The sequence below is a fragment of the Nymphalis io genome, chromosome 24 (assembly GCF_905147045.1).
Source record: "Nymphalis io chromosome 24, ilAglIoxx1.1, whole genome shotgun sequence".
Taxonomy (NCBI): Eukaryota; Metazoa; Arthropoda; class Insecta; order Lepidoptera; family Nymphalidae; genus Nymphalis; species Nymphalis io.
This window is the reverse complement of record NC_065911.1, coordinates 7,850,561-7,869,634: the sequence shown is the minus strand read 5'-3', so window position 1 is coordinate 7,869,634 and position 19,074 is coordinate 7,850,561. Positions and strand designations below refer to the sequence as shown.

The 19,074-nt window shown below is 30.7% G+C and overlaps 1 protein-coding gene across 5 annotated transcripts in view; it reads left to right on the top strand.

Moving 5' to 3' along the window:
* Positions 1-17,533, top strand: part of LOC126777862 (trehalase-like) — a 65,174-nt gene extending 47,641 nt beyond the window's left edge. For 2 of the 5 annotated variants that reach the window (XM_050501105.1, XM_050501104.1), the window contains exons 8-15: positions 537-614; positions 1,052-1,164; positions 2,145-2,311; positions 2,862-3,032; positions 3,290-3,505; positions 3,834-3,942; positions 5,718-5,844; positions 15,431-17,533. In XM_050501105.1, coding sequence (XP_050357062.1) covers positions 537-614; positions 1,052-1,164; positions 2,145-2,311; positions 2,862-3,032; positions 3,290-3,505; positions 3,834-3,942; positions 5,718-5,844; positions 15,431-15,560 — 1,111 coding nt within the window. In that variant the 3' untranslated portion in view covers positions 15,561-17,533. Of the gene's footprint in view, positions 1-536; positions 615-1,051; positions 1,165-2,144; positions 2,312-2,861; positions 3,033-3,289; positions 3,506-3,833; positions 3,943-5,717; positions 5,850-6,195; positions 6,339-15,430 lie in introns of those variants that run through there. The other 3 variants (XM_050501106.1, XM_050501109.1, XM_050501108.1) reach the window with 3 other exon arrangements.
* Positions 17,534-19,074: the final 1,541 nt, after the last annotated feature.

The window sequence follows — 19,074 nt, the reverse complement described above, 5'->3', positions numbered from 1 at the left end:
TTAGACTGTATCATCACTTTCCATCAAAAAAGTCATAATATCCTAATTTCTCTCTTTTTCTCTTATATTAAACTGTCTTTTCTCTTCCTTTCTTTGCTCTAAAGGCTGTTAACTTTCTTGAAATTGTCATTATCTTTAGCTCATTTTTTATTTTGTCATATTCTTGAGCTTGACATTCACAGCAATAACAGAACATCGTAAATGTCGCACTGCTCGACAGTGGCCTTAGAACTTTAGAACTTATTTCACGCTGATTTGGTGAATTATACAAGTGATAGATCATACGTGCGGGCTTCCTCACAACCCAACATACGCGTGAAATGAATCATAAACCCAAATAGAAGAAAACTCAATACAGATTAATACGTATTAATATTAATCTTCGGTTAAGATTCGCATATCCTTACAAACCCTGTGCCTATAAAACTTTCTCTATTTATTTTTATAACTTTTTTTAATCTGTGTTATATGTTGCACAAGAAGTAGATTTAAGCTACCATATCTAATGAATTAATTAAATCTTTTTATTTTTTCAGATACAGACTATTAAGATACACTGACCAGTCCCAGGGACCAAGACCTGAGAGTTACAAAGAAGATATTGACTGTGCTAAGTAATTTCACTTCATTACTTCAAATAATGTATAGTTTTAAGGTAATTAAATTATGGTAAGTGGTCGCCACCGAACTAAGAGCTAGAAATGGAAAAAACCATTACTTACATTGCCAATGTGCCACCTTGGGAACTAAGATGTTATGTCACTTACGGTGTGCCTGATACGCTGGCTCACTCACTCTTCAAACCGGAACACAATACTAAGCATTGCTGTTTGGAGGTAGAATATCTGATAAGAGGTGGTACCTACCCAGTCAGGCTTTTGCACAAAGCTTCGTTAACTTTTTAACATAAATGTACTTATTTATACTATTAACATTTGTTTATATTTATTAATATAATTTAGAAATAAAACTAAAATAAAAAGATATATATTTAATTCTCAGTTAAAATCAAGTTAAAGCTTATTTATAAATAAAACAATATTTTCTTCAGACATTTCGACACAGAAGTCAAAAAGGAAGAATTATATGCAGAGTTAAAAGCAGCCGCTGAATCTGGGTGGGACTTTTCGTCCAGATGGTTCATCCTTAATGGCACCAACAAAGGTAATGTTTATATTGATAAACCATAGAATTATTAGTTAAATAACCTAAGATCCATTGTTTACATTCGAAATAATGTGGGGGACGGGTATATCAAAATATTTATGATACAAAAGAGATGCACTCGGACGTTTACATATTCTAACAGCCTCTGAATCCCACTGCTGGGATAAGGCCTCCTCTCCTTTTTTGAGGAGTAGGTTATTCTACCACGCTACTCCAATGCGGGTTGATGGAATACAAACGTGGCAGAATGTCAGTGAAATTAGACACATGCAGGTTTCCTCATAACGTTTTCCTTCACCGTCAAGCACAATGGTTCTTGCCTGGGATTGAATCCACGATCATGATTCGGTCGTTCTAATTTTACTAGAATTGATTCAATCAATTAATGAACATTGATCTATAATATCATATAACAAGTAGCAAAAATTTTTTTTTACACTCTTTGAGTTTGAATGTTTACAAAATAATAAATTTATCTTTAGTAAGATATTTTTAAATACTTTCTCAAAAGGTTTAATGTTGTGTAAAATAAACAAAAAATATACATTTTATTTATTTTACATTTATTAAAAAATTTCTTTTTTTTGAATGATGATGCTTGAATTCTTTTTTTTTCATTTAAGTACATTAAAATATTCTTTAATTTAATGTTTATTTCATAAATCTAGGTCAGGTACTTTTGAAGATATTGAAGATTTTCTAACCGACCCTTTTTCTATCCTGTCCAGAGTATATATTCATTTAATTGTACTTGGTAATATATATTTGCTACTACACTAGTTGTTTTATATTTAAAAGTACATATGTACTTATTTTTGGTAATCATTTATTTTTTATTAACACATTTAACTTAAAAGCTACTTTTGTGGATCTTTTATTGACCTAAGTATTTATAGTATAAAGATATATTTTGGCATGACAAGACGGTGATAATCCAATTAATGCATTTAGTAATTTGTCTGTTTATTTTGTTACAGGAAATCTGACAAATCTTAAAACAAGGTCAATTATTCCCGTCGACCTAAACGCAATATTGTGCTGGAACGCTCAACTGATGGCTGAATTCCATGAGAAATTGAAGAATTTCGACAAGGCTCAGTATTATAGGGATGTGCATGCTAGACTAATGGAAGCTATTGAAAAGGTGAGAAAATACAAGCTAGGGCTATAGTTAAATAAAATGAGTTTGTAAAATCGTTCGTTTGTTTTTATCTGTGGTTAGGATGGTGAACTTTAATTATATATCATAATATTTCACTGTTGGTAGGCTTTGTGCAAGCTCGTCTGGGTAGGTACCACCCACTCATCAGATATTCTACCGCAAAACAGCAGTACTTGGTATTGTTGTGTTCCGGTTTGAAGGGTGAGTGAACCAGTGTAATTACAGGCACAAGAGACATAACATCTTAGTTCCCAAGGTTGGTGGATTGGCATTCGCATTGGCGATGTAAGCGATAGTTAACATTTCTTACGATGTCAATGTCTATGGGCTTCGGTGGCCACTTACCATCAGGTGGCCCATATGCACGTCCGCCTACCTGTACTATAAACAAAATAAAAAATATCATTATAGTCATATTCCAATATGGCGTCTATATTGTTCGTTCAAACATTTTCGACATTTAAAAGATCATGCCTTATAATGTGTTTTTGTAGTTGGTGGAAAATTCATTTCAATTTAATATTTTTTTCAGGTTCTTTGGCACGAAGACGTTGGCGCCTGGTTAGATTTCAGTCTCGAGTCAGGTAGACGAAGAGACTACTTCTACCCATCAAACATCGCTCCGCTGTGGACCGGAAGTTACGACAAAGCAAGAAAGGACTACTATGTGAATCGAGTCATTAATTATTTGGACAAAGTAAAGGTAAAGATGGAATAAGATTATATATTAACATATAAGTACAAGAAAACATTGTTTTTTTTTATGAACTACAATTTTATTCTAATTTGAAACGATGACATTATTATTACTCTTTATTATTAACAACTGTAAATGAGAACATGTACACAGTAGGGGGAGGCATTTTCTGGAAATGGGAAGTAATCAATGGCACTGCGTGAAAATCATACTTTAGAGCGTCAATGCGGTGCCAGCGTTTGTTACGTTCCCGTCTCGCGCAGGTGGACATCTTCGAGGGCGGCATCCCCACCACGTTCGAGCACTCGGGCGAGCAGTGGGACTACCCCAACGCGTGGCCGCCGCTGCAGGACATGGTGGTGTCGGGGCTGGCGCAGTCGGGCGTGGCGCTGGCCGCGCGCGCCGCCGCGCACCTCGCCGCCAAGTGGGTGCGCTCCAACTACGAGGTGTGGCGCCAGAAGACGGCCATGCTGGAGAAGGTGGGAACACCATCGCACGGCGACCGCTCCCTGATATTCATTTGCGTTTATAATTCATTTTGTACTCTGCGGTGAAGGGAAACATCGCAAAGAATCCTACATATGTCAGATGAAATTGCATCCACCGACACGCAGTGGAGGAGAGTGACGGAGTGACCTGCTTCTCCTTAAGAGAAGAGCTCTTAATCCATCAATGAGTCAATGACTGTCTGTTGCTGTATCCTTTAAAACGGGAAATTGCGTCAAATTTGAAGTTCATATAAATTAGTTAATCGGATGAATTTCTTTATTAATTCGGAGCGAATTGTAATATTAAAAATATCGACAGTACGACGCGACAATATTCGGCGGTACCGGAGGTGGTGGGGAGTACGTTGTGCAAACCGGCTTTGGCTGGACCAATGGCGTTATAATGGCCCTTCTCGACCAATACGGAGGTAAGAAATCAGACTTAATGTTATAACATTTAAGTATATATTCGCTTGGAGTTTGAATGATAACTAATGCTATTAAAACAAATACTATATTTGCAGATTTTTATATTTCTTTTAATGAATAAAATATTAGGTCTATTAAATAACTAACGAGTATTATTTTGTATTGCACGAATTAACTGCTTAACTACATAAATAGAAAAGAATGAATTCAAATCCATTGTCATTCGTTCGTTCATTTTCATTTATCTAGTATTTTAAATTCGCAATTGAATGTTGAAATATGATGCCTTTAGAGTAAGCTGATATTGACGTTTAATATAATTTAACTGTAATATGAATAAATATAATTTAACTATAATATATGTAATGGTGCTATGTCTACTGAAATAGTAGAAAATTTCTGTATTTTTAACTTTTGACAATTATTAAAGTCATCAATAACTATACAACATTGTTTTGGTTCTTGTTGACAACTTAAGTTGATCACAAAACTGATTGTCACAAACCTGTGATGAAAAATACAATATTTTCTATTTTTTTCCGTGGACATGCAGTTTAAGTCACTCATTATTTTTTTTTCTCTGCTCATTCACTCATCTTCGGTGAAGTCGTTGACATAGGTATGTGCATAAACCTTTTACTTTCATAGAGTCCGTAGTTTTTTTTATGTTTTTAGCAGTAGGATAAAAAATTTAATGATTGCTTCAATAAACTACTCTAATCTTGTAACATATAATAAAATGACTGATGCTATTTATCTTGCTTTTTTGCCGCGCACGTATTCTCTATATTTTCAAGTTTATGTACATATTTATATATGAAATTTTAAATCATTCTGAGTTGTCTATAATCTTTTTATTATTATATAAATATTTTGCACTTGTATTACAATTATTGCTTTTTTTCTAGTAATTCACGAATTTTTCAGTAAAATTACATATTTAAAATAATTTAAATTTATATATATTTACTCACTTTTTTTTCATATATTCCTTAACTAAAATTAAAAAAAAAATAGACATTAAAAATGTATAGAAAAAACACGCCGTCTCAAATGCCCTGTGGCATTGTACCCAAGACGCTGGCACTATTGCCTCTCTGCACCGCTAGACTCAGTCTTTGGGCTATATAAGCGACAGCTGTTGGATCACCAGAAGTGTGGATCAGTTTCTTAGAGAGCCCTTTTATAATTTTTTTAGTATCAGATGACCATGGACCTAAGGCTTAAAACCCAGCCCCGCAAATTAATATTCGTTGGATAAAAGTGAATATTTGCGGCGCTTCATTATTTGAGCAGTTTATTTATATATAAATTTAATTATTTTATTTATTTTATATGTAAAGAACTATAACTATATACAAATTATTTGGTTGTAATATGTTTATGTAAATGCATGTTTCGGTGGGCATTCTAGACAATAATTGGGCTATGTAGCTTCTATATATATTGGTTTATGGTAATAAACAATATTTTCTTGCACGTAATCAGTAAACTTCAAATTAACTAAATTTCTATTCCTTTCTACACACATTAATATTGTATTTTTAATATTATTTATGGTATTTTTAATTAAATAAAGAAACTTGTTATTAAATTTAGAGACAAATAAATTACTATTTCATTGACATAAAGTCCATTAGAGACAACATATTTTATCTATCCTTTAAAAAAAAAACTGAATGAAATGTCTAAAATTTAAATTTGGAACCATAGCCACAAAGCCCGTCTAGAAGCCCACTGGTACGCATCCGCTTACCAGTTGGCTGTTTGACAGACACGTTATCTGTAGCGGAGGCGTTCGGTGAGGAGAGCGAGGAGGTGCGCGGCGCGGCGATGGGCACGGGGGGCGTGGCCACCGCGCTGCTCGTGGTCGCCGCCTCGCTGGCCGCGGGGACGCTGGGGTGAGGTGAGTTGAATTGGCATACTTTTTATTAGTTTTTTATATATTCCATTTCAAACAGAGAATTTAAAACATTAAACCTTCGAATACTGAGATACTTTTTAGTCGATTTTTTTTAAACCATTTATTTTCTTAACTACAATTTAAATAAATGCTCATATATGACAGTACAAAAAATATAAATATCTGAATGAATGTTGTCTGTAAACGCTAATCTTAAAATTTTCGATATTAATATTTTTACTTGCAATGTGTGACATCGCAATAATCCCACTAAAATAAAAATAAAAACAAATTCATATAAATTGATCATATTTGACACTCTTCTTAAATTGTCATTTTATTGTTTCAGATATTATTTGGTGATACCTTAAAAGTATTATGAGGCCGAATTAAAGTAAGATCATACCTTTTTATTAATATAAAAATAATTCGAGGTAAAAACTCCATTATACAAATTCCAGATAAATAAAATTATCGCAAAATTTTAATAAATATTGACATAACTTCATTTTTACATTTAATATAGAAAATATGTTTTTTTTTAAGATGAAGATACTTCAGTTTTCATTTATGTTGGAATCGTTTGCTTAGATATTTTTTTTTAAATAATAAAACTGTTATTTTTACTATTTATAAAAAAAATATAATCGTTTTTATTATTATATCTGTGGTTATACATTTCTTTTAATTGCTCGGTTTTAACTTTGGAGTTTTTACGTCAATTTAAATAGTATTAGTATTACAAGGTAATAATTAATATTAATTACATATATAATATATTTATACTAGTACAATTTTTGCATGTCATTTGTAGTACATGTAGTAAAGTGAATTTTAAACTTATTATCATATACATTAAGTTTATTGAACAAAGTAAAAAAATGTGTCGTTTGAATTAAAAAAAAACTTATGTATTTTATTTATTTATTTTTACATAACTCTTTAAAAATCAAATACTAAAAAGCTACATATATATATATATATATATATATATATATTTAATATACTTAGTAGTTCTTCAAAAAGAAACTATATTATAATCTTATGTACAGTCAGCCACAAACTTATATGTATTAGCTATTTGTAACATTTTTTAGCTGACTGTACCTTATTGTTAAATGTAAATGTATGTGATACTTTTAACATTCCAAATAATTGTATTAATTCTTGAATTATATATATTTAAATAAACCAGGTTGTGATGTAAATATTTACTTAGTATCAAACTATCAATAATTTTAATGCCTATATATTTGTCTTATTACTTATTATATTTTTATTTTATTAATAAAGTTTTCTGTATAGCCAGATATATCTTACTATGTTTAGGATCAAATTTCGTAAGGCATTTAAATATAATTTAAAAAAAAACCATTATTGCTAACGGAGCTAAAAAAAATAATTTATTTTCATCGCATGATTGTTGTATATAAAGTTATGTTCTATAAAGTTATTTATTATTCGCATATATACGAACTATAAAATCAATATTTTATTTAAAAAGAAACGTTAAAAAACGCGCGAGAGATGAGTTCAATGCTTCAACGCCATCTAGCGCATATATTATTAAAACTAATCTCTTCTTATTAAACCTAGATGGTGTTACATTGTTTTTTCCTTATGGAAGTAAAAACTTTTGGGTTTTGTGTGGTATTTATTTGTTTATATAAAACATTTTACATATATAATCTGTACGATTTAATTAGCTACTTTAGTAGGTAAGAAATAAATACAAATAATTTACTCCATCTCACCCAAAGATATTAACAAAATTAAGTCATATTAATAAAGTTTAAAGTATACAAAATAAATGAAACAATAATGAAAAAATAAAAAATGTTGTACTAATTATCTTGTATAAATTATCGAAATTTGAAGCCGAAATAGAGAACACAATTTTAATCGTCAAGTAGAATGCATGTTTTGATTATGTTAGATTTAACCAAATTAAGACTTTAAAAAATGCATATGCGTAGGTATATATATGCATTGTCTCTATGTGTGAATGTCCAATAGTCCGCATATTTCAAGAACTGATGATACAATTCAATAAACAAACCAATTTTATCATACGTGTAATAACATAATACACAACTCATGAATTTTTCACTCTCTCGAGTCTATTATCACGATACCAACAAAACCACATAAATATATGTGTTTAGTGTAAAAATGAACTTTTAATCACCATATTTTAAATTAATATTTCATATTATTTTATCCCAAACTGCAACACCATATATTTAGTATCATAAATCAAGTTGATCCGTTCCCATCAGGACAAAACCACCAAGACACGGAACACTTAATCTTGAGACTAATCACAATGTTATTTTTAACCTGTGCTAACCTTGTGTAATGTCAGCTCCACACTTATCACCATCCTTAGTATTTAATCATACTATTGAATTACTTTGCAAATTATCCAATTAGGTATTTATGCGGTTCGAGTTATGTTTAGTTTCCCAAAAAAAAAAAAGACAAAAAATATCTTTTTTTATAATTTAATGCGGGCCTGATGGTAAGTGACCACCGCCCTTAGACATTGGCATCGTAAGAAATATTAACTATACCTTAATCGCCAATGCACCAAACTTGTATATATACTGGCTTACTCAACTTTCATTGCGGAACAAAACAATACTAGTATTGCTATTAGGTGGTTTATTATCTGACGAATGGGCGGTACCTCTCCACAGGTTTGCACAAACCCCTACCACCAAGTGAATTTCATTTCTTTCATAAATAGTAATAAATCATCGAGATAAGAATTAACTTATTGATACGTCATTCATCTCCATTCATCGTACCTTGAAATCGCCATCGCCTTGACAAAGGACAGGATACACGTAGATTGAACAATCAATTACGTCAGTTAGGGTTAGCTTAGAACATTCTGGAAAACACTTCGTTCTATATATCGCGAAATTCAAAGCAAAGTTATTTTTAACAATATTTCGTATGTTAATCGCGTCGTTTAATCAATTTATGATTAATATTTTGTCTGTATTGATCATAATGAAACTGCAAATAAAAAAATCAGAGACATTATTCAATATTTTGTCTGTATTATTCTTAATGAAACTGCAAATTAAAAAAGAATGTCTATGCATTATGGTAATCAACGTAAATTCAAAACTAGTTTCTTAATGAACTAAGGCGTCAAAAGACTGTAATATTAGTGGTTGTGGAATCAAAATTAAAGTAATATATGTGTACATACAAATATATAACGTAAACAAATATTATGTATATATCGGTCACTATGTAAAGTTATCATTAGCTCAATGTTATTACTATCGGCATAATAATTACAACCGTTCACTCAACCTTGCGTTTATTTTTGTTTTATTAAAAAAATGAATCAGTGTTGCCAATGTTAAATTAACACTTTAATGTAAATCTTAAATAATAATGAACTACTTTAAACAAATATTACATATTTAGCTTTCATCAATTACATAAAATTGTTATTATTCATTATGAAAAACATGTTTTTTAATCATTATATTTTACATGCTTTTGTTTTATATTAGGTTAATTTGTATGTCGGTATATTAAAAACTATAACCTAAAATAGAAGGACGACTTTTCGTATTTATTTATAACTTGCGAGTATTGAGTATTACGGATACCAATGTAATAATTTGTTTTTATCGTATATATCGTTATAATATTATAAATGTGATAGTAATTCTGTCTGGTTACGACAAAATTTTTTTCCAAGCATACATCTAGAGATTCGGTTATGACGAAAACTGTTTTGATTGTCAGTTTTAAAGCGAAAGTAAGACGCGATATGAAATTATGAAATATGTTATCAGAACAAACAGATGGCACAGCTTCATTTAATTACCGTCACAATGAAAACAGATAAAATAGAACGTAATAATTACGCCAAGGTCGGCGAGATAGCGCATCTGCATTGTCTCATTTAAACGTGAGATTGTTGTGGAGATAAATAAGACTAAATGGGGCTTGTTTCAGTGTTAAACAAAGACAATTTAGTACGAAACATACTGCTGTCTCTTACACGTGTAAAGGATTAAATGTGATAGCAAGTTATTGATAGAGATGTAAAATATTTCCACCAACCCGCATTGGAGCAGCGTGGTGGAATAAGCTCTAAACGTTCTCCTCAAAAAGGGAGAGGAGACCTTAGCCCAGCAGTGGGACATTTACAGGCTGTTACTGTACTGTATGTAAAATATAATCCGTACACGTTTCTTATACATACATATACATTATATATATACAAAACAATAAAGTACGAAACATATTGCTGTCTCTTTCACATTTAAAGGATTAGATGTGATAGCAAGTTATTGATAGAGATGTAAAATAGAATCTGCACATGTATTATTATTTTGCAATAACATTATCTTAAATATGAAAATTCTATTTTTAATCAAGGAAAAAAAAATTATATTACAATTATCTAGATTCTTGTAGAATGCATACAAATACACATAAAAATCATCGAAATTAAAACAGGAATTATTTAGACGCTATCACACTCACCTTCGAATCAGCAGTCACCTTAACTATATTCTAAAATAACTCACTTCACTACTCATCCGTGAAATGTTACCAACCGATTTATGGTGATATACTATTTTGATGCGTGTATTCTTGAAATGTTATCATTATCAATGTCGCATATCATTTTTTGAAATTCCACCGCCGTTTTCTGCGATGAGTTTTGAGTTTTTCTTACGGAAAAACCCTGTCGCTTCACGTCTGCAAAGCCATTTTGTATCGATTGTTAACTATTAGAAACCTACACAATTATAAAGTAATAAAAATTTATCAAAGTTACCAATGTTTATGACTGTCCCACTGCTTGGCTAAGGCCTCCTCTCCTTTTTTGAGGGAATGTTTGGAGCTTATTCCACAACGCTGTTCCAATGCGGGTTAGTAGAATAAACATGTGGCAGAATTTCAGTGAAATTCGACACATGCAGGTTTCCTCACGATGTTTTCCTTCCCGTCCAGCACGTGATGAATTATAAACACATGAAAATTCAATGAGTTTGAACCCACGATCATCCATTCTAAATTCACGCGTTCTAACCACTGCGCCATCTCTTCTTACAATATAATGTCAATCCTTTAAAAAAAGACTAGTAGAGTAGAGTGACCCCATAGCAGTATTATTCTACGCCATTTTGAATTTACTAAAATAAGGTTAGATAAAAAATACAATACACAAATAATCACATATTGAAATAACCTTACCTTTTTAAATTACAGTTAATTAATTCAATAATATTTAATTAAATTTTTATAACATACATTTTTTTATTGGTTGTTCAAATATTTTTAACTAATTTTATTTATTTTTCACACTCATTCCGGTTGGACTAAAGTATATTTTTTATGCGTAACACCTTGAACAGATCGTTTTGATAATTGCTAAATTCAATACTTGTGTCGTTTTTAAGAATATCAGTTTTCATTTTGGAATATTTGCCTTTCAAATCATTTTATAAAAATATTTAAGTCAAAACAGTATATTTAAAAAAAAAAACTAACTTTTTGATATTTTAAGTTTTAACGATATAAGCTATATAACAGTTGCTTATATTTAACGTATATAAGGACAAACTGACATATCATTTACTACTAGGTATATCGTTACGTAACGTGACTGGGCTGATATTTAATTTGTTTTCGAGATAACTAAATCTGCCGAGTAGAGGTGACCACTTTGTACAATTACACTGGCTCACCGTTCCGGTACATGACCACAAATCATTGCGCATTGCTCTATAATATATAAATAGGTGGTGCACAACAAAAGGGATATGCATTAAACATTATCTATCTCTTGTTATATATTACGGTTATGTACATAATCGTAGTCGAGCGAAAATAATAAGATATTTCTTTTATTTACTAAAATGCTTAAGTATATAACAAAATAATCAACCCTGGTCCATACAGATCAACTAATAAAAATCGCAAGGAGATAATTTTGATTTTATACCTTATATAAATAGGAACAAAGCTTAGATTTAATTCTTGTTGTAATTGTTACTTGAACATAAATCAAATATGTACTATTCCAGAACATACTCCATGTAACAGGTTTCATAGAATACATTCAATTTAAACGTAATTTGGTAACAAATATGCAAATTCTCGCATTAATAATATTATATAAAAATGGGAGATAAATAAAAGTCAAATAGTGTATTTTTTTATTAAAAATAAAATAACATTACATCATCACCTACATATGTATCAGTAAATATATGTTTTAACTATCAGTTAGCAGAAATATTTTGGTATAAGTACATAAATTCTTAGTGTCAGGTTATATAATATTCTCTGAAATAGCTATTATACAATATTTTAACAATTATCAAATATACGGAATTTTGAACTTAATACGACTAAAAAATTATCGATACAATTTAAAGTTTAATTAAATTATTTACCATCCGTAACAGCCTGTGAATGTCCCACTGCTGGGCTAAGGCCTCCTGTCCCTTTTTGAGGAGAAGGTATGGAGCTTATTCCACCACGCTGCTCCAATGCGGGTTGGTGGAATTATTTATCATAACCGTCATTAAATCAGCCATATGTATCTAAAACAAGAAAAAAAAATTAATAACATAAAAAGGTAGATTTCATATGATCTAGAAATATATATATATATATATATATATATATATATATATATATATATATATATATATATATATATATATATATATATATAACAAAGTCAATTTGTTCCCACGATGTTTTCCTTCTTAAGTATTTAATATTGCATTTCTTCTATAACTTGGATTCACATAAGCTACTTTTAATATATATAAAACGTTTTACAGAAGCATTTGATGTTTATACTATTTAAATGAATAAAAAAGGAAATGCTAAATTAAAGTGCTTTAAAATATATACTTATAGTAATTGACCGCATATAACTGTATCGCCATAGCGAAAAATAAATTTAAAAACTGTTATTAAAAAAAAAACATAATATTTAAAAATCGAATTCGAAAAACAAGTTTTAAAAATACATTGATAAAAATAAGATTACCTTATTCTGGGATGATAACGCTGATAATGTATTAAATAAACAACAAATAATTAAGATTTTCCATAAAAACGTGTGCTTAACTCGAATGTCGGGAAACGACTGAATAAATCGTAGATATGATTGCGTATGCGCTTCTCGCTGTTTCAATTATTTCACCTTTACATACAGAGTGTTCTAGAATATTTCAAATATTACAATTTGATAAATTTATTTATTTAGTTATTTTTCATTTGTAATTTAAACTAAATATTTAATGATATGATATTATAAAGTTATTTTTTTTAAAGTTCGAATTCTTTATGCATTTATAAAATCGTAATTTTATTTATAAAATATTTTAAACATCGTCTAATTAATTAGTTCCTCAGTACATTAAGCCTTATATAATTTAAAAAAAAAACAATCATTTTCTTGTTCAAGTCAAATAAGGCACTTCAGGTTACTTATATGCCACTGTTATGTATTTATTATAGTTTAACAAAGAATACAAATATCGTATATAAAAATGCCACTCACTATCCTCCAACCGAAAGCGGAACAATGGCGTAATAAACCATGAGACTTATCCTTAATACTCAAGAAGCTCAGAAGTTAATCGAATACGAATCGAGGCATCACCGTTTACAAAATTAGTTTAATAAAGATAAAAATTTGCCTTTAGTGATCATATCGAACATTGATGGGCATTCTACTGGTGGTAGGGCTTTGTGCAAGCTTGTTTCAGTAGGTACCGCCCACTCATCAGATATTCTACCGCAAACAGCAGTACTCGGTATTGTTGTGTTCTGGTCTGAAGGGTGAGTGAGCCGGTGTCTTAATTCCCAAGGTTGGTGGCGCATTGGCGATGTAAGCGATGGTTAACATTGCCTACAATGCCAATATCTATGGACGTTTGTGACCGCATATCATCAGGTGGTCCATATGCTCGTCCGCCTGCCTAAACTATTAAATATCATTTGGTCATTAGAATTTAATTAAGGATTTTTTACGAACGAAAACGTTAATATTAGCGGCCATGTCTATTAAACCCTGATAATATATATATGATTCACACACGGCCATCTGATCCCAAATTAAGCAGAGCTTGTACTATGTAAACCAGACAACTGATATACTACATATACTACTATTCTTTTGTAAATACATACTTATATAGATAATTACACCCAGACTCAGGACAAACAGACATGTTCATGCACACAAATGTCTGTCCTGTGTGGGAATCGAACCCACAACCTTCGATGTGAAAGGCAAGTATCTACCAACCACGCCAACTGGCTCGTCAAATTATATCAGATTAACGAATAATACTTTTATGTAAATGTATTCATCAAAAACAATAATATATTATCAAACCGCATTATGTAAATCTATGTAAAATTAAAATGCGGGCTGGTCGTTTGTAAATGGAATAATTTAACTATCTATTTATTTTATCTGCATTATAAATTATTTCTACATATATATTTAAACCTATTTGTTGAATTTAATTGGTGGTAGGGCCTTAGGCTCGGTTTGATGAGAGTGGGTTACAGGAGAAACCAGTGAGGAGTGCTTAATGTTTATTACAACTCCAATGCCTATGGGCAGTGGTGACTTACCATCAGGGGCCTATTCATCCGTCCGCCCACCTATTTTATATAAAAAAACTGTCTTTCAATTTCCGAAAGGAAAAATATTGTCGCTATGTCATGGTAGGTCTTTGTTTACCCGTCTGGGTGGTAGGTACTACCCAATCACTAGTTATTAACAAACAGCAATACGAACTAATGATAGAATACCAAAGAAATAATATATATTCATTTTTTTTTTGCTAGATAATCCCATTTTGGTTACACATTAAAAATAGCCCTGTATTCATGTGTGTGCTTGTAATGGTGCCCCATAAAATCACTATCTATAAACAGATAATTCCTTGCATGTGTCACACCAACAAACATAAATTAATAGCATTCAATCTTTGAATTGCAGATTTCATTCATTGAAATTTATTATTTAAAAAAACATTTAGAGTGATCTTTGTTATTTAAAAACTTATGTTAATTCTTTTCATCTTTTTCGCTTGAGTCAATGTTAGCCGAGAAACTGTTGAATGTTTTCATACGTTTCAAAGTTTATTTTTATCAACATGTTGTACAAGTATAATTGAAGCATGTGCGTTAGATTCAACTTTAACTTACTAGAAGTGTATATCAAATTTGTGATATAGTTTATGAAAATCTAATAACTTCTTATACAATTATATATAATTTGTATACTGTATATATGAATATATTGTATATATTTTAATACAAAAATTGTAAATAACTCAAATCATTAAATACTTAATAATAATAACATTTATAAATGTTTTTGTTTATTGATTAAGTACATTAAAGCTCAAGAAATAAATATTACCTTGTAAACACTATACATATATAAAAAAGCCTCATAATTTAGTATATAATAAGTACTTCAATAATAAGAAATTCAAAATATAGAACTATTTTGAAATTTTAATTCTAAATTAAATTTTTTTTTTTTTAATTTTCAGGCTTATCATGTACAGAAAGCGTCGAGATTACGCACCTCTAATCAACGGCGATGATGTAAAACTCCTAGGACGGAGACCGTATACGGAACTCAGAAGTATGAACGGAGCATCAAACCCAAGACAACGGTGAATGCAAACTACCTCCCCTTACTAGAGATGAAGAATTGAAAATGAAATCAACGAAATGAATCTAACCGCTTTCGTTTAATTACGTCATGTGATTGCATAGTATTTCTATATGCAACAAAACATTAAGCATTGCTCATAAACCAATTGTAACAGCTCACTAAAAGTATACTAACTCGACGACGCGACTTACTTTCGCGTTTGACAATAAGAAACAAATAGTAGGGGATATTTAGTCATTATTGTTCAACTGTATTTTTTTTTTAAAGTTGGAACATTGGAGTTTGTGTACCAGTTCTATTATGTGCTGTGAATTGAAACTCTTGTATATATATAGACAGTAGATAAGTATCCTTGCTTGTATATTATAGGGTTTAGATTTGTTTAATTTATAACTTGACCATAACATATTTTTGTCAACAATCTTACTTTTTTTTTACATCTACCGAAGACAAGGATGTATAGTGCAGAACTTTTGCTATTCTCAAATTTTAAAAATGTAATATTTTACAGATTATATAAAATGTCGCGTGCTGCATATTTTATAAAAATAACAATGTTATAAATTTAGCTAAATTTACATTTAATTTTGGTCAAGTTTCTTTGTATATGGGTTCAATTGTTTGCCCATTTAAAAATCAAATTAATTTTGGCCTCTCAAACTAAACAAAATAAATCGTCAAAGTAGATCAATAGTTGTTGTATTTATATCGATTTGAAATCACATTTTCAATTATATATCATCAACTATAACAAATTTATTTATTTAAATAAAATTACAGTTATATTTATAAAAAAAAACACAAAGCTACTCAATTTTAACTTTTATATTAAGTATTTATTTCATTGTGATTTTTTTAATATACGCCCTTATAAATTGTTTAGTTGAACATTAATTTCTCTCTTTCTGTCATTATTAATTTGACATTCGAAAGAAGAAGACAGCATTGTTTAAAACGAAACATTCGCTAAAAAACGTTTATAAGGCCGATAGCCATCAATTAATGTTACAAAGAGTAAATTCAGCCTTACTATTACTTGTTAAGCATTCTTTGTGACACAACTTTTATCAATATAAATTATTTATTTATATTTGAGAACGATTCTTTAAATAATGACAATTAGTTTATGATTAAAGTCTTCCCAAAGATATATAGAATGGACTTGAAGAGAGTTAGGGCCTTACAAAAAACGACAACTCTATAGGGACATTGTGATTGTGATCCATGCACGACTCCTTTAGGCTTATTATAATATAAACGTGGTATAGGTTCGTACCAGCTTGATATGTACCACCCACTCATTTACTCTACCGCCAAACACCCACTGATTCTACTAAAGATCTTTCAATCAATGTACACTGCATTTTACGCTGTTTTCTGTTATATCCAAGTTTAATTCGAAGTACGTAGTAGTAAGTAAGGGTGTTAACATCGGAATCCCATGGCATGGTGTATATTTTTATAATAACAACCAATATCAATGGTGACAGGTTAACTGACTTGACGGAAGGCTTATTTGTCTGTATACATCAGTCAGATATTACACAATTCGACATTCTGAAAAGAGACCACAATCGCTATGCCCTTACACTTTTCGTATTCATTTCGCAGTTGAATTCTCTAAGTCCGTTCATTCTAAACCTTCCTCGTCAAGTAAAACTTAGACGAAGTCCTTATAACAATAGTAGATTGTGTTAAATTTAGGTATAAATAAAAGAGTATTATTAGATTAGTGGGTAATTTTAGTTTTAAGTAGACAATTATTATATTTTTTTAAATGTCGTGTAAATAGTATTTTGTTTTTTTTTTTTTTGTTGTATTTTTGCTTGCATTTAAAGAAAGTGTGATTTCAAATCGAACATTTAAAAAAAATGACATTAAGACACGTCACGTTAAAATCTTAAACAGATAAAAAATGAAAGATAAAGCTAGTTTAATAGTGATAGTGAATTTATTTATATAATGCAATCTGATATATATATATAAACGTATTATTTTATTTCAAAATGAAAAATAAAGTAAAAATTATTTTTATTTTGTGTTTTTTATTCCACATTTATAAGGCATATTAATCGATTTCTTTGCTAACATTTTTATGGAGAAAAAAAAAGATATTTTTAATTTTGTTGAATCTAAAATTTCATTGATTAATTTCTATTCGTAGTATGTTTTGGTATGTTTATGATTTAATCATGAAAGTAATATTAATAATTGGGGTTCAGAATTCTAATGAAAATTAAATACATTTAGTCCAACTGTGCTTTATTGTGATAATATTAAATTGTGGTTAGGGCTTTCGGCACGCCCGTCTGCCAATAAAAGAGAAAGGCCTAAGCTTACAAAACTGTCAACTAGAAAGGAACCGATTGTCTGTCATAAACATCTATCTTTAGCCCAGTACCGAGTGGGTTCCAACTCCTTATCAATTAATATATGCATTGTTGTGTGCGGTTTGAAGGGTCTGTGAGCCAGACTCCATGGTTTGTAGCGGTATAATGACGGTAAGAAGCGGCTTAAGACCTCGCATTTTGAGGAAAATATTTGGGGATTTTTCCACTACGATGCTTCAATTAAGGTTGGTGGTTACATAAATGGCAGTTTTTCCATCAATACGTATACCTCACGATGTTTTAGTTCACCGTCGATCACGAGTTAAATATTAAACACAGGCTATATATAATATTAGGTCCTTACATATGAAATTGGCGTTTTGTACGGGGGGAATATAAAGTCAATTTTTTTTTGTTAAATATGTTTAATTAATCAAAGTATGCACCGTTGTTATCTATGCACTTTTGCCATCTCATAGGTAGTTCATTGATCCCTTTACTAAAAAACCATGGGGGCGAGAATCAATAAACTCTTTGAAGGCGGTTTGGATTGCCTCATCGGAGTTGAATTTTTATTTCCTTGTAAGAATTTGGCCAAATTCCGGTAAAAATGGTAATCTGTTGGAGCAAGGTCCGGGGAGTACGGTGAATGTCGCAGACATTCCAATTGTAGCTCATCTAACTTAGTGGTCGTTTGTTGTGCAATGTGTAATCTTGCGTTGTCGTGAAGCAGCAGTGGCCTAGATCGATTGACCAATCTCGGTTGTTTAGCAGCTAGTTCTTCCTTCAAGATTTGCAGTTGCTAACAATAGATATCTGCCGTAATCGTTTGGCCAGATTTTAGAAAGCTGTAATGAACGACACCGGCGTTAATCCACCAAACAGTCACAAGTAACTTTTTCTGAGTTAATTTTTCTTTTAAAATCCCTTCATTATTGTGTCGATTGAGCAAAGCAACACAGCAGTCGACGCGTGTTTGCAAGTTCGATTTACTCAATTCATGAGGTACCCATCGTTCAAGTTTTTTTACTTTCCCGATATGCTTAAAGTGGATTAATACAGTTTTATCACTTACCCCGCAACCTACAGCTATCTATGAAGTGCTTTTTGATGGATCCGCTTCCACAATAGCCTTTAATTCTTTATTTTCCACTTTGGTCTCCGGCCGTCCACGGGGTTGGTTCTG